General features: G+C 46.9%; 2 protein-coding genes across 6 annotated transcripts in view; one reads left to right on the forward strand and one right to left on the reverse strand.

Annotated features, from left to right (window-relative positions):
* The window catches only part of GDPD4 (glycerophosphodiester phosphodiesterase domain containing 4), a 38,857-nt gene extending 37,424 nt beyond the window's left edge, over positions 1-1,433 (forward strand). For all 3 annotated transcript variants that reach the window (XM_051779914.1, XM_051779913.1, XM_051779915.1), the window contains one exon: positions 402-1,433. In XM_051779914.1, coding sequence (XP_051635874.1) covers positions 402-433 — 32 coding nt within the window. In that variant the 3' untranslated portion in view covers positions 434-1,433. The remainder of the gene's footprint in view (positions 1-401) is intronic.
* A 2,565-nt stretch (positions 1,434-3,998) lies between these two features.
* The window catches only part of MYO7A (myosin VIIA), a 101,821-nt gene continuing 90,706 nt past the window's right edge, over positions 3,999-15,113 (reverse strand). For all 3 annotated transcript variants that reach the window (XM_051779887.1, XM_051779888.1, XM_051779889.1), the window contains 12 exons: positions 14,455-14,612; positions 13,205-13,358; positions 12,935-13,090; positions 12,421-12,526; positions 10,599-10,712; positions 9,431-9,518; positions 8,539-8,645; positions 8,154-8,339; positions 7,183-7,299; positions 6,210-6,293; positions 5,564-5,683; positions 3,999-4,852 (listed from right to left, as the gene is read on the reverse strand). In XM_051779887.1, coding sequence (XP_051635847.1) covers positions 4,763-4,852; positions 5,564-5,683; positions 6,210-6,293; positions 7,183-7,299; positions 8,154-8,339; positions 8,539-8,645; positions 9,431-9,518; positions 10,599-10,712; positions 12,421-12,526; positions 12,935-13,090; positions 13,205-13,358; positions 14,455-14,612 — 1,480 coding nt within the window. In that variant the 3' untranslated portion in view covers positions 3,999-4,762. The remainder of the gene's footprint in view (positions 4,853-5,563; positions 5,684-6,209; positions 6,294-7,182; positions 7,300-8,153; positions 8,340-8,538; positions 8,646-9,430; positions 9,519-10,598; positions 10,713-12,420; positions 12,527-12,934; positions 13,091-13,204; positions 13,359-14,454; positions 14,613-15,113) is intronic.

The raw sequence follows: 15,113 nt of genomic DNA on the forward strand, positions 1-15,113 counted from the left end.
GATAGGTGCCCATACTATGATGAAGGATGCATTCTGGGTTATCTCAGCCTCAGATGTAGGTGGCAGGATTCCATGTTCAAATCCCTGAGCAGCTCAATGCAACTGGTCCTGCTTCAAGCAGTGGTTGGGGCATACACCTCCAGATGTCCCCACCAATACTCATTGCTCTGTGCAGCTGTGAAAAGAGACCCTGGAGGCACTGAGCATTCCTGGTTCTGCAAGGCAGGGTGGGATTGGCTGAGGACTCTCCAATGCACTATGTTTCTGCACTCATGGAGCTACCATCCAGGCAAAATGACCCAACCTGGGCTGCATGCATTTTCAGCCAGGTTCTATTTGCTCATGATGGCTGTCAAAGCAAATGCAGTTGTATTGGTAGCTCATTGTGTCCCTTTTTCCAGAGCTCAGTGACATGCCTGCCGTCCTGGCCTGACGTGGACAGAGAGGGGACGTGGACCTGACATCCCAATGAGACTGGGTAGACCAGCTGTGGGGGGCTCAGATCTACCTGATGAGGAGGAACCATTTGCCTTCGTGCCTCTGCTGGAGATGAGCACCAGCCTGCCTCTCCTACAGCTTTTCTCAGATTCCTGTGCCTGGCAGGGATCCCTGGGGTGTAGGAGAGCACAGATGGAGCTGCAGCCATGAAGAAACTGTGCGCCATGGTGAGATGCAGCAACTACATGGGAGCCGCTATTTACCCCTGAGACCATTGGTGTCCCATAGGGCAATCATTCCTGCCGTGTGTAAGCCTTCGTTTCCACGGCTGTGTTTAACACATGCTGCAAACATCTGAGCATCCTGCAGTTCTCCTCATTCACAGCTGCTCAGGTTTCTCCTATCAGATCGGCCTCTTCTCCACACACTACCTCCCTCCCTCTCTCCCTCCTTGCAGGTCTCCTCCTCCCCCAAGAGCACACTCGCCCCACCACGATGGTCAGGTGCTGCTGCCTGGGTCAGTAGGATCTGTACCTTTCTGTAATGCAGGCAGGGGCAGCTTTGGTTTTCCTTTTCCTCACTCTGGCCCTGCCATAGACCCTAACAAGGACAGTCCCTTCCCTTTGGCTGTGGGTGAGGGCATAACTTTCCCATGGGGGCTGAAGGACTTCTTGGTGCCTTGGTAGCTACTGAGACTGTGACACACCACTTTTGTTCAGAAAGATTGAGCTGTGTGTGAACTGGTCCCACCAAGTGTCCTGTTTGATTTTCCTTTGGGAAGGCCTGTATACCTGTACAACACCCCAGGATTTATTTGGATTTTCATTTCTCCCAGGGGCTGCTGCCACACAGTGGGGAGGGGGGTCCATGCCCTGCTCTGTAAGGGGGATGTAAGCATCTCTCAGGTTTAAGCCATAACTTTCTACTTGAACAGATAATAAGGATACATTTTTTGTAAATTGCAAGTGCTGTTTTAAATACATTTTAGCTCTCCTATCCTGTTCTGTTCTTATTTTGGCAAACTGGGAAAGAAAATAGTAGTCTTCACTGGATTCAGGCTATAGACAATTTCTCACACATGAGCCTTTTGTTAAATAAAGTTATCACAAGTGAATTGTGACAGGGAAGCATTAGGTTTCAGAGTTATCTGTGCTGAGAAGCACTCAAACCTTTCCAAGTTGCAATTTTGGAGTATTTTGGAGGCTAGAAAAGCAAAAAAGAATCATCCGCCTTTGGAAAAGGGATAAAGGGCTGATGGATTATTGTAGAGCAGCTACAGATCTATGAAGCATGGAGAAAGGATGGTGTTAAATCCCATTCCCCATGCCCCACATGCATAGCTGGTTCATAACTTTTTGTGGATACCACTTATGTGGAGGTATGTCAGCAGCAAAAACAGGAGGGGGGGAGTGTGGGTTGATTATGGTGTGCATCGTGGGTTCCTCAGCCTGTCCCTTGGTGTTCAAGTGAGGGACTTGGCTGTGGTCCCTCAACTGCTGCTTTTAGTATGTATTGGGAAAAGCCACCTCAATGCACTTTGATCCATGTATCCAGATGCTGCTTGGCCATTATGCAGTGGTAATTCCCTGTACTCACCTTCCTCATCCTCACCAGCCTTGCCCAGGCAGAGCCTGGCCTATTAGACCTGATCTCATTTAATGCCTTGCACTGTCATAGCTACTATTTTTGTTGCTTCACAGCTAGCAGGGTCTGGCAACCTTGTTAGGCACATGGCTGGTAGTCTGACTCCCACACACAAACTTTTCACCCATCACTTCCTACATCCAGTGATTCAGCTCAAAACTAGTTGGAAGATCCACCGTTTTCACAGAAGATAAGCAATGGAGACTCCCTAGGATTCAGTGGTTTTTACCCCAAAATAAAAGATTTCAACTAGTTTCCAGTCCAGGCACACTGATGGTTTGCTCCTCATTGCTTGATATGTTCACCAGGAGTTCCACTTAGCAAAGAAAAGTCTCGTCCACAAGAAGAATCCAGGAGCCTTGAGCCCATCTTTCCCTGTGGAGATGCCACCAAAGCCACACAGTGCAGGACAGCCTCCCAAAAGCCACTTGATGCTTTTTAATTAGAGTATTTCACTTGGACATACGTTTTTCATCTTACATTGCTTGGTGTGAATACAAAGATGCCAGCAGATGCTAATACATATGACACACAGGCACACATATACAGAGTCCTGGCATCCCCCAAAATGGTGGAGTGCACGGGAGGCCACCAGAGCTGTAAGTAGAGGTATGAGGGTGGTGTCAGTGGAAAGATGAGCCAGGAAAGCTCTGGAAAACACTGCTGTGATGCATCATCTGCTGCGTGCGATGTGGGAGGCAGGGATGGCTGGAGACTCATAAAGAGCAATGATAGTGGTGGTGATGATGGGCGCGTGTCTAAGGACAGGTGGGATCCCAGGGACAGCTGAGGAAGGGGGAGAAACATCAGAGATGTATGGTAAGAAGGCAGCTTGGCTCCCAGTGTAGCCTTGGCTGGTGTAACCATGCTCCCATTACCAGCGTGCCTTGGGTAGGTGATGGTGGAGGAAGGGGATCTCTTAGCAGCCCTGTCTGGCTGGTGAATGTCTCCATATAGCATCTCATTCACTTTGATGGAGCAACCAAGGTCCTAAGTCACTGCTGCATTCCAGGTAGATGTCACAGTCCTTGAGGGCTGGTAGGCAGCGCTGCCAGTTCTGCCTAGCACACCATGGTGTTAGAGAGCTGAGCCCAGCTGAGCTTAACAGAACATGTCCCCACAAGATGGACTTCTGTGAAAGCAGTCAAACTCAGCCCAATGGACAGGACCAAGACAGGTCTCCCACATCTACTGAGATCCACTCAGTGATAGTGACACCAGCACCAGATCTTGGTGGACAATTGTCACCTCTCCTGATGCCCCACATCCAGCCACATGCTCCTTTGAAGCCTGTATTTTGGAAAGGCACCCCCAGGCTTCTTCCCCTGCATCCTCCCAGACACAACGTGGGTTCAGCCTCCTCTCTGCCAGCAGGTCCCATCTCTGCTCCAAAGCAGGCTGGTCTGCACTGCGTGGTGTTGGGTAGAAGATGGGACAAAGAGCCAGCAGCTTAGTACAGCCAATTAAAGATGGAGAAAAGCCCACAGAAAAGAAGGGTCTACCCTTCTGGTTCAGGTTCAGCTGGGACTCATAAAGAGCTGTTTTATACAGCAACACACACAAAAGCACAATAAAATCATCAGCTGTTACAAACCCAATGACCAAGTTCACGTTTGAATTACAGTTCAACATAGGCTTGGCCTCAGTCTTCCAAACTTGGGGTCTTCAAAACCCTTATATCCATTTTGAAGCTTGCAGTAGAAGTCCTCCTAGGGTTAATTTTTCTGGGCATAGGGGGCAAAAGGAGATAATTCATCTTCCAAGCTTCACTTCCAGCTGAGCCCTTAAGATGGGAAAGATGTGCCTTACTCAGCTGCTGGCAGTTATGGCTCTTGGGGAATCCCTGGACGAGAGGCTGTTCTGCAGGTCGCTTTCAGCCCCGAGGCAGAATCCAGATACCGGCACAAAATGCAGGATTATTTTTTTTCCTTTTTAATATTTTAAAAAATAAATAGAAGAAGAAACAAAACTTTAACATTTGTTCTTTAAATATTTCCAGCATTGCACAGACAGCACTTTAATATTCTAGCCTGTTCAATCAGTAGTTTATTTATTCTGATTCCTAGTTAAAATGTGCTCCTCCCAGCCTGCTTTTTCTTTCTGTCCTTCTTAAGAACACAACATATTTTTTTGTAATGACAAAAAAACCCAAGCCCTGCAGTGTTCATTTGACATCTTTCCAGCATGGAGCAGGGCTCTGTTATTCTTCTTCAAACCTGAAGTTCCCAGAACCTTACCAAAAATCTGTTAGCATCCTAATAGCTCTCATATTTAAGAAGAAAACCAAACAAAAACAAAGCAAGCCACACACACACACAAACACACACAAATCCTCTTCCAAGAGCCTTTGCGATGCCAACCATTGGGTTCAGGCAAACCCTGGAGTGTTTTTGCTCAGTCACTCTCTGAGAGCAGTGGTGTCCCCTGGAAATCTTTGAGATGTAAGTTGGAGTTGGGATGCAGGGAGAAGAAGGAGAATGGGAGGTCAGAGATAGTCATCTTCGCTGGAAAGGGAGGTGGGATCAGAGCCCTCAAGGTCAGAGTCCAGGGAACTTCCTGATGGTGTTCGGCTCATCTTCCACATCTGAGAGGCAAAGGTTCTCCCCCAGCTGCACGGGTATCCCACAGCCCTCAGCTGGTGAATTAGCGCCATGGCCACCTGCCAGTGGCTTCTTGCAGTTCACTTGCTACCCTTTGCACTCCTCTGTTTGCTCATGGCTGTTAGCATCTGGCTGATGTACGAGGTCAAAAGATCATCCATCTTGTACCCCTGAGGAGGAGAGAGAAGATGTTACCTGCCTTTAGAGCACAGTTACAGTCTCTGGCTTGTCCCTCCTGAATACACTGGCTACCAGTTGTTGACTTCCAAGTTTTCAAGTACATTTTGACTTGTTCTACCATTCTTTTTGGGTGAAATGTCACCACCACAAGAAACACTGTCCAAACATAATTTGCAGCATCAAGATAGAGGAACTCACTGTCCCAGCATGCTGCTGAGGCTAAGGACATAGGGAACTTTGGATGAGACATGGATTTTCAAATGGCTAACAAAATACTGAATGCCTCAGATTAATAACAATTAATTCAGTAGGAATTTTTATCCTTCATGCTTTTGTTTCAAGATACTCTAAGAGGAGATTTGTTGCTGTGACCATTACAAGGGACAAGTTGGGCAGAGGATCTTGGTAAAAGGGCTCAAGAGTACCCCTTGAGCCCACATCAGCTTTAATGTTTTTTTTCAAGGCCAGTGGCAGGGACTGTCCCCTATGCTCCTGACATGCATCCTGACATGCATCCTGAGCACATCAGGCTTGCTCGTACACTGGAAGATGAACCAAATGAGAGCCCTGATTCATTGAGCAGTCCAGAAGGAAAAAACCCCAATTAGGTGCTCTTCTGAGAGACCATTTTCAGCCCAGAGAGTCCCTAAGGCACAATCTGCTGCCAGTCAGGATTTGGTCTAATCTTTAACACTCCTTACCAGGGAGGTCTCACAGAGCAGCTTGCTTCCTCTCACCAAGTTGCCAATGGTTATATGGAAGTACGTGTTGCCACTGCTCCAGTTGGAGATCTTGGTGAAGGGGTGAGTGATAAGGATATCCTGGTGGGAACACAAAACTGACACTCAACATGCGAGAGCCTCAACTTTCATGAGGGGCTGTGGGGACTTCTCATGTCCCTGTTCACTTTCCATCAAAGCAGACCAAGGATGTCTACCAAGGATGTGATGAGACTCATGGGGATGGCAGTGAGATGCAAGACTCTGGATCCTCCAGCGCTTGTGAAGGATTGCCATAGTAGAATGACCATGAAGATGGTGGAAGGATCTCATTTACTCCAGCTCCTGTGCTAATGTCTGTGAAAGGATTAAGGAAGCAGCGTGCGTCTCCTCCAGTTACAGGGTTCTAACAGTTGATGCTTCCAATACATCTTCTGTTGAAAAAAGCTGGCTGGCTCTGTGTAACAGTGAATTTCTGCCTCCAGAAACTGTTCTGTCTATCCAGCCTTTCTAACTAGGCTTAATGAGAACTCATTAAGTTCTGAACAACATGCTCTTTGGGATGACTTCTCTGAGGGTTTGGGGAATGAGCTTAGGAGCATCTAGTGAAGCCCTCAGTTTTGCTTACCTTGGTTTTGGGATCAATGAGGCTGACTCCATGCTTATTGATGGCAATTAGAAGGATTTCTGGATAATTTGGCTCTGTAGTTTGCTGTTGGAAATGAGATGAACTGGTTAGAGGATGTGTCAAGCAAAATCAGACCCCTTCCTATTTCCTCACTCCCTATCTTCTCCTGACAGCACTTGGTGGCCTATTAACTGCTATCCAGTTTATCCTTTAAAGATAAACCTAGAGCTCATCAAGGTATCAGCAATAGTCAGGGCTGTCTAGATAAGTACAGTTTTCCTAAATGCATGATAACCAGTTGTTGAGCTGCTGACAGCATTAAGTTCTTTGTTCCCTTTGGTGGCTTCCCAAAAGTGAAGCCATCTTGCTACTGGCATGGAAGAGCTAGGACAGGCTGAGCAACTCCAGACATCTCCTTTCCTCTTCCAGTCTGTTTGGGGCTCTGCTCCTCCTTATGCATGCTGATGTGGACCTCCAGGCTAAGACTACACTGCTCTGTTCCCTTCTGGTCTTTACACTCAGTTTTGCTCAGTTTGGTCATTGAGAAGAGGAAGTTGCAATAAGGTGTCCAGAGTACCTGGACAGACTTCATAACTAGTTGCTTCTTTGATGGAAGACTAGGGCTGGGGTGAGTGGTCTGGATTCCATTTGTGATGGGTGCAGACAGATCCCTTGGAAACCCACACATTCCCCTTTGCCTTGGCAAAACAGAGAATGGCTCTTGGCTCCTCTGCAGCACAGCTACGAGCAGGGACCCAATGACTGAGACATGCTGAAGTTCTACAATGGCTCTGTCTGTGTAAAGAGGCAGGGCAGCAAAAAAGAGTGTATTTGTCCTTCACTGATGAAGAGTCTCACGCTCTTTCCCTGTTTCAGCAGGGTTGTCCCAGTCTGGTTCAGATCTGGAATCCCCCTGTGGTACAGGGCTTACGAGCTTGGCTAAAAGCTGTCAGAGAACCCCCAGAGCAGGTACCTTCACTTCAAAGAATGCTGATCCAAATGTAGGCCACTTGAAGATAATCTTTAGAAAGGCAAGCTTGGCTTCTTCTCTTGTTTTGCCTGCGTGCTTGTTGTAGTATGCCACGATGGACTGGAACAGAGAACACAACTGAGATGGAGGGTTTGCACTGCCTAGTACCAGGGATGTTTGCAGGGAAGGAGCATCAGTCCCACAGTGAGAGATTCATAGAATAGTTCGGGTTGGAATAGACCTTTTTAAGGTCACCTAGTCCAACTTATCTGCAGTGAGCAGGGCCACATTCCACTAGACCAGATTGCTCTGAGTCCTGTCCAACCTGACCTTTTGGTTTGGTTCTAGTCTCTGTTCCAATGAGCACTTCAAAAAAGTGCTGGCTGGTCACTGGAGCAGGGCCTGAAACCAAGGCAGGTCCTTCTTAGATGAGCTGAGCTGGAAACTCCATTAAAGGGATCATAAGTTTTAATCCTCCAATTAATGCAGCAGAGGAGACTTGAGAGACCTTCAATCAAGAGATGCTGATAAGCACATAGGAGACAGAAAGGACTTAGACTATTTCTTGGCAGTGAGATGCCTCTGATATATTAAGACTAGACCTGTCTGCACATGTGCCACAGCCCTCCTTGTGTAAAGCAGGGAGAATCACTCCTCCACTCAGTAGTCTGCATTAAACGACAGACCTTTACACAAGACCATCTCTCAGCATGTGTCCATATGGCATTGCATCCCCCACCACAGCCACAGTGGCAGGACAAAGAAAACCCAGGGCATGCACGTGTATGCAAACATGAATGTACAATTTCTCCTCTTGGTGATGCCAGAGAGGCAGAAGCTCTTCTATGGCTCAAGAGGGACCATGGGCCACTCATTCTGGCAGTCCAACTTCAACGCTGAATGTCAGATGAGTCAGCCAAGAGACTGGTATTCCCCCAGCCAGTCCTGGCATATGAATCAAGCTGCTGGTTTACCCTTTTCCAGTCATCTGGAGAGAGCTGCCGGATGAGGTCCTGAGGCACCAGCTCCTTCAGGAGCTTGGGGATGCTGGGGAAATAGGACTTGTCATCCTCAAACTTCACCCGGTAGATGAGAGCTGCCAGCTGCAGGACCTCTTCCCGTGTGCACTTGTGGTAGCCGCGCAGGTACTTTGGTAACTCCTGCATGGAGGAAAGAACAAATGAGAGATAGAGGGGATGCCCATGGACCTTCATCCTCAGATGTTTAATGGAGTTTGTGGAGGTATCCAGCCCCTGGTTAAGAGGCTGTGCCCTGGGAACATCTGTAGATGGACAATGTCTTTGCAACCCCTCCTAATCCCTCCCAAGTCTTCACTGGTACTGCAGAGTCCTGGAGTACCTGGTAATAGTGGAAGATTGAGTCTGCCATCGAGTCTTTTCCAGGCATTGTGTTGGTCCACAGTTTTTTCATGAAGAACACTTGGTAGGTGAGGGAAGGCACTATACCTGTTCAAGAGAAGCAGGAATATAGGAGCAATGGTGTGAATACCAGCTGACAATCAGTGTCTGCAAGGCAGTGGTGCCCATGTGCCATCAAAACCTGCAGGGACAGGGGCACTCAAAAGGCCAAATGAGCTCTGACCTTGCAGACCAAACCACATCACTGCCATGCAAAGCTTTAATAAAATGGAAAGAACTGCCTGGGTTCACTTGCACTATCGTACTTCAGTGTAGTGCTCAAGCCTAACACAGGACAGAGGAATTGTACCCTGGAGGCACCCATGTCTTGCAGCCACTGAAAAATTCAGCAGAGCTGCAGCCATTTCCACCATGGATGTGGTCAGTGAGGTGAGGTGAATCCCACCACTAAACCTTCCTGCAGGCAGTTCCTGGAGAGCTGCCCACCAGCAGGCACTCCTCGCAGGGGCAAGGACTAGCTCTGGAGAAGAGGTTTTGCTGCTCTTGGACAGACCACCTCCCAGGTGATGTCCCCCAGCGATGGTGCAGACAGCACACCCACATCAGTGTGGCCCAAAAGATCACAAAATAACAAAATCATTAAGGTTGGAAAAGACCTCTAAAACCATTGAGTCCAGTGCCAGGTCCACCACTAAATCATGTCCCTAAGCACCACATCTACATGTTTTATGAACACTTCCAGGGACAGTGATTCCACCACTTCCCTGGGCAGTCTATTCCAGTGCTTATGGCAGACTGTGTGGTCAATCTTGTTTGAAAGGTCTGGAGGGCGGTAGAAGGGCTGTGTGTGACCCATAATGAAAAAAAGTTACCATCTTTTGCTGGTCTTGCTTTCTTTATCCAGTCTGTCAAGTGTCTCACAAAGTCAAAGAAGAAATCTCCCTCGGGCACGCTGATGACCTGGGGGACACAGCACAATGGTCACAAAGGCTGAGAAGGAGAATCACAGAATATCCTGAGCTGGAAGGGACCCATATGGATCATCAAAGTCCAAGTCCTAGCACAGCACAGGACACCCCAAGAATCACACCATGTGCCTGAGAGCATTGTCCAAATGTTTCTTGAACTCTGTCAGGCTTGGTGCTGTGACCACTTCCCTGGGGAGCCTGTTCCACTGCCCAGTTACCCTCTGGGTGAAGAATCTTTTCTTATATCCAATCCAAACCTTCCCTGACACAGCTTCACACCATTTCCTCTGGCCCTGTCACTGATCACTAGGCAGAAGAGATCAGCGTCTGCCCCTCCACTTCAACTCGTGAGGAAGCTGTAGACCATGATGAGGTCTCCCTTCAGTCTCCTCTTCTGCAAGCTGAATGAGCCAAGTGACCTCAGCTGCTCCTCTTATGTCTCCCCCTCTAAACCCTTCACTATCTTTGTAGTTCACCTTTGGATCCTCTCTAACAGCTTTATGTCCTTCTTATATTGTGGTGCCCAAAACAAGCGGCAAGACATCACAGGCAGGGTTGGCCATTGCCCCATCTCCTGTAGCTGTTGCTCGCTGTTTTGGGCTGGTTACACTGATGTATTACAAACTGCTGATGTGAGAAAGCCACTGCCAGCACTTTGCTTCAGGCTCTGTGTCTAATTTCATACATTACTCCTTATTGCAGCTTCTTGTTTCACCAGAACAATTCCTTTCCCTTCCTGATGACTATCTCCATAGATTTCTCCCAGTTGCCAGAGGCAGCTCTAAGCTGCACATTTTTCTTATTTAGTCCTTTCTTATAAAGCCAACTCAGTAGCAGCCTAGGAGAGTTCTGCCTATCACTGCGTTAAGTCCTTCAGGGAGATTGCTGTAAGTCAGGGCTGTGGGAGTCCAAACCTCACCTGTATCAGGTTGGATCAGACTTAGAAATGCCACACAGCTTGTAGAGAAATGCTTCTCACCAGATAACTCTGGCTCCACCAATGGGTACTGAGTGGCAGGTGGGTCACTGTGAGTATTTCAGGGCTACTTCAGCCTCTGGGTGGGTCACTCACCTTATCAGAGATTTTGACGAAGAGGCTGAAGCCCTCAGAGGACTTTAGGAGCAGCCTATTGGAGATGTTCTGGCAGAAGTCCTTGGCTTTTGTGCTGGATTCCACTTCAAATGCCTACAAAGAAAGGAAGATCCTCACCGCTACTATCTCAAGATTAATTTTCACTTTATGCTCTCTTTGAGGAGCCCTAGGCACACATGCACAGAGGGATTTAGATGCCCAACACTAATGAAATCAGTGACATTGTGAATTGTGGTCTGGGGCATGGAAAGGGATGCCTGCAGAAGTTCTGTCATGCTACTGCTGCACCATTGAGCTTTTTAATGCTTTATCTATATCCTGTGCTGGTTTATCAAGGTCTCCCCAGGCAATGTAAGAGATTTTTCTCATCTAACAGTGAAGTCTCAGAACTATTTTCCTGGGGGAAGAGGGGGTGGGAAAGAGAGAGTGAGATACCTCCAAGCTGATTTGTCCCAACTGTCTCTCCATTGATGAGGAGAAGATCAGATGACTGGCTTAGACCAAATGCCTGGCTTTTAGATAGCTGAATAAAGGGAAAATGACTCCTCCTTTATGGATATCTATGGATGGTATATCTAAAGTATGAGATATCTAAAGGACTGTCCCACCTCCATGCACATCTCAGTCCTGGTTTTGCCTTTTGAGCTGTGCTCAGCATTTACATTGCCTCAATTTTGCTCTGCCCACTTAGAGAGATTCAGTTCATAGCACTTTAAGGAATTCAAGCTTCTGACCACCACAAGCACGACTGTGTTAGCCTGAACCACCAAACCACCAGGACTCCTGTTCAACATCCCACAGGAGTCTAATCTGGAGCTCAGTGTCCAGCAGCACTTCAGTGTAGATGCATGTTGTACTGGAACAGTGCTAATCTGCCAGGCCACCTGGTGGTTTCCATGGCCAAATGGATCACAGCAAACCCATCCAAGTGCAGAAGTCCCCACTGATTCCTTCCACTTGCTCTCACAGAGATGCATGTGTATAAAGCAGTGCCATGCTCATAGCTGCTCGTGTCAGAAAAAAATACTCAAAATGATGAGAAACCCCAACAGTTCTCTCAACTGTCCATTAGAGATAAACAAGGGCACACACAGCTGCTGGAGAGGAATTATCCTTTTCCTTCCATGGGTGTGGACTGCTTCACACAAAAACCCACTTGGAAATACAGGAATTTAGTTGTACCCAAGGGCATGAGGGAAGAGAGAGATCTGAGCCTCACAGGAAGACTAATCAGTAGCATGAGATAGTGGTATCTGCAAGGACATGCCTATCTGCTCTGGCATCAATATAAGTAGCTGCCTTATTAGCACATAAGATGCTTAATGAGAGGTTCCTGAGTGCAGGTATGATTTCTGTGTCATCTCAGGTCAGAAGGTATAATTTCAGTCACCTACTTGCCAGTGCTGTAATAGTCTGCTCAGTAGCCAGGGAGCCCCGTCATAGTACCCCACTAGGTATAGTAGGGTGGACAATATATGTTGGTTGAGGCTCCAGATAATTGTTATCCAAGGCTTCTGAACCAATGCAATTGAATGGATATACCCACCCAGTCTCCTTCGTTCTGAGGTCCTACTGTAAAACCTCCAGTGAACACCAGCCCAGCACCCTATCTTGAAAAACATGAATTGCAACAAATCAGAATGGACAAGGATGGGTTTTCTTTGTAATGCTTTGGCCCAGAGTCTTCTGGAAAGGCTGAACTTTTCTGAATTAGAACCAATATTAGCCCTTTCTGAGATTTTAATAAGAAAATTGACAGCCATCCAGACAGAAAAGAAGAATTTTCTCCTCCCCCATTTACCTCATCAGTGTCATCAGGGAAGTAAACCTTATGGAAAATTTGGGTGGTTTTGTGTTGAATGGCTTCCACTTCTACCAGATGAGGCGGGTATTTCCTGGATCCATTCCTGCAAAACAGGAGGCAGCAAGTGTCACATCATCATCAAAGCAAGAATTACTTGTTTAAATTTTCCATTTTAATACATATTATTTTTGAGTAACTTCAGCTACTTTCTTAATAGTAGGGTGTTTTTCCCCTTAAAAGAAGAAAGAAAAATTTTGATGAGGAATGTGTATTTGCTTAGATTGTAGATTATTTCAGTGGACCTGGACAAACTTGATTCATCTTTATTTTTCTACACAGTTTATCAGCAACATTCCCCACTCGATGTCCCTTTCAATCAGCTTAGTGGAATATAGAGAGAGGCTGTGTGCTTTCACTGTTCCCTCAGTCACCAAAATATCTCCTAGTTGTATTTTCTCACACATATTTGGATGTTGTCGTACAGTCAGGACTAGGTCTTTCGGTGCCATACCTCAGGGCTTTCTGGAGTCTCTGGATGCAGTCTGTTGCCAAGGGATGATGTTTCCGGGATTGCAGGAACCTCTGGACATGCGGCAGGAGGATGTTACTTGGAGGGAAAAGGCCTGTACACAACCACAATAGCTCCCAGCCTTTCTCTTCACTGTATCTACACAAGGAGAGACCCAGGAGGAAGAAGATCACTCACGACATGGACACTTCATGTCTGCTTTGCCCAACACGGGCTAGTGCATTTGGGACAAGGAGAACAAAGAGCCCGTACTTGATGTGGTTGTCCGTGAGCTGCTTGAGGGTCTGGCAGTAGATTTCATCCTTCAGGGGTTCCGCTTTCAAGGCACCTTCGAATATTTGGTCTGTCAGCTCATTGACTGAGCGGGTCCTTTTGGATGGGTAGTCACCCATATACTTCAGCACTGGTGGGGGTAGGAGTCAAGGATCAGCTAACTGGGGTATTTGGGGAAGCTAACTGGGATATTTGGGATGTTTTTAACCTCCTAAAAACATCCTAACATGACTACAGAAGTGGCTGCAATTTGGTGGAGGGGGCACAGTGTATGGTAAAGACTTTAAACTGCTTTAGAAGGTGTCCAGCAAGCTGTCTCTCCCTTTATCATGCATCAAACTAATTTAAAACATTGATTGTTTTGGAGTTGGGATATGTAGACATAAGAAAGTTGTGTGAGATCATATGTTACCTGATCACAGGTACAGGTACCACTGTAAAAGACCGGATTTTCAGTTAGTGTCAGATACCAGTGGAGCTGCAGCAACATAAACCAAATCACAGCCTTCACCATCATGCATATTGCAACTATTCTGCATGACAAGAGACCACAGTTTTAAAAATTAACATGTATGACACAACAAGAGGAAAAGCACAAAAATGCAAATGTCCCCATTTTTTTTCCCTTTTCTTTTAACTTCTCTTCCTATTATTATTTGCTAATAAGAGGAAACCAGTGGTAGCAGCAATAGCGTAATCAGTAACAAGTTTATACCAACAGAACTATTCAAACCACAAAGTTTGAATCCTACAGCGAAGTCCCATTAAAAAAATAAGGGTTTCAACAGATTGGATCTATGGTTGCACTTAGCTCTTCTCTCCCATGCTGTGTGCCTTCTGCCAAGTAAGGGATATTCAGACATCAAACTCTGTCCCCAAGGCCATGTGGATGGCCTGCATCCACACTGATTAGGGCTATGGCCTTCCACAGCAGATGCATTTTGCAGAAATTCAGCTGAAGCAAGCCAGAACAGAGCAAGTGAGTGTGGACCAGCAGGACTCAGTAACTTGTTCCCTATTCCTCATTTATTAAGAACTAGACACACCTCAGATCTCAGTGATACTTGAGTACAGATCTGTGGCTCAGACCCATCTCCAAGACTATGATATGCTCCCAAAGCTGTTAAGAGGGACCACAAACCTTTCCATGGGCTTTGCTTGGGGCCTTAAAGAGCCCTTTGCCCATCAGACCTGTTGCTCAAGGTCTCTCCCAAGCAGAGAAAGGATATCAATGAAGGCCATGCAGGCTTCTTGGGACAGCTCCTCGCTGCCCAGGATCTTCTTCAGCAGTGGCTGTTTGATGGGCTCCCGGGTGTAGCACCACAGCTTGTCCTTTCCACGGCTCTTGGTGATCATGACTCGGCTGAGGGTGTGCTTGGGAGGTGGCCTGGCAGGAAATGCAAAGCAAGAAGTGGAGAGATTACAGGGATGAAAGGGACAGCTTGTGGCCAATGTTCCACCTAGGAAGGTTGCTTGCAGCACCTGGCTAATGAACTCTTACAGCAAATGGGACTTGACAATTTAGCAAGTATCCAGCTCCAGCTCTACCCAAAGATAAATATTTGTACTTTCCTAGAGCTCAGAAAAGTCCCTTAAGGACCCTACCCAAGTACTGACACCAAAACAACCTACCCTACCCCGAAGAGCTTCTAACCACAATAAGAAGGATGATGGCAAAGAATCATCAGGGCAGCCACACTGAAAGAGTATCACTTATCAGTACAAGCCTACCAGGGGAAAATATTCCACAGGATCTGGTCTGCCTGTTTGGATTGCCAGCCCATTGAAACAGGAGTGGGAGTTTTGTTCAGCTGCATTCAGCAGTGGTGCACATTTACATCTTTGGAGTTGAGATGAAAATGCCGGTACCTAATTTAAGTGCTGGCTA

This window comes from Manacus candei, unplaced genomic scaffold (assembly GCF_025592945.1).
Source record: "Manacus candei isolate 608988 ecotype Guabito, Panama unplaced genomic scaffold, ASM2559294v1 h1tg000014l, whole genome shotgun sequence".
In the NCBI taxonomy this organism is placed as follows: domain Eukaryota; kingdom Metazoa; phylum Chordata; class Aves; order Passeriformes; family Pipridae; genus Manacus; species Manacus candei.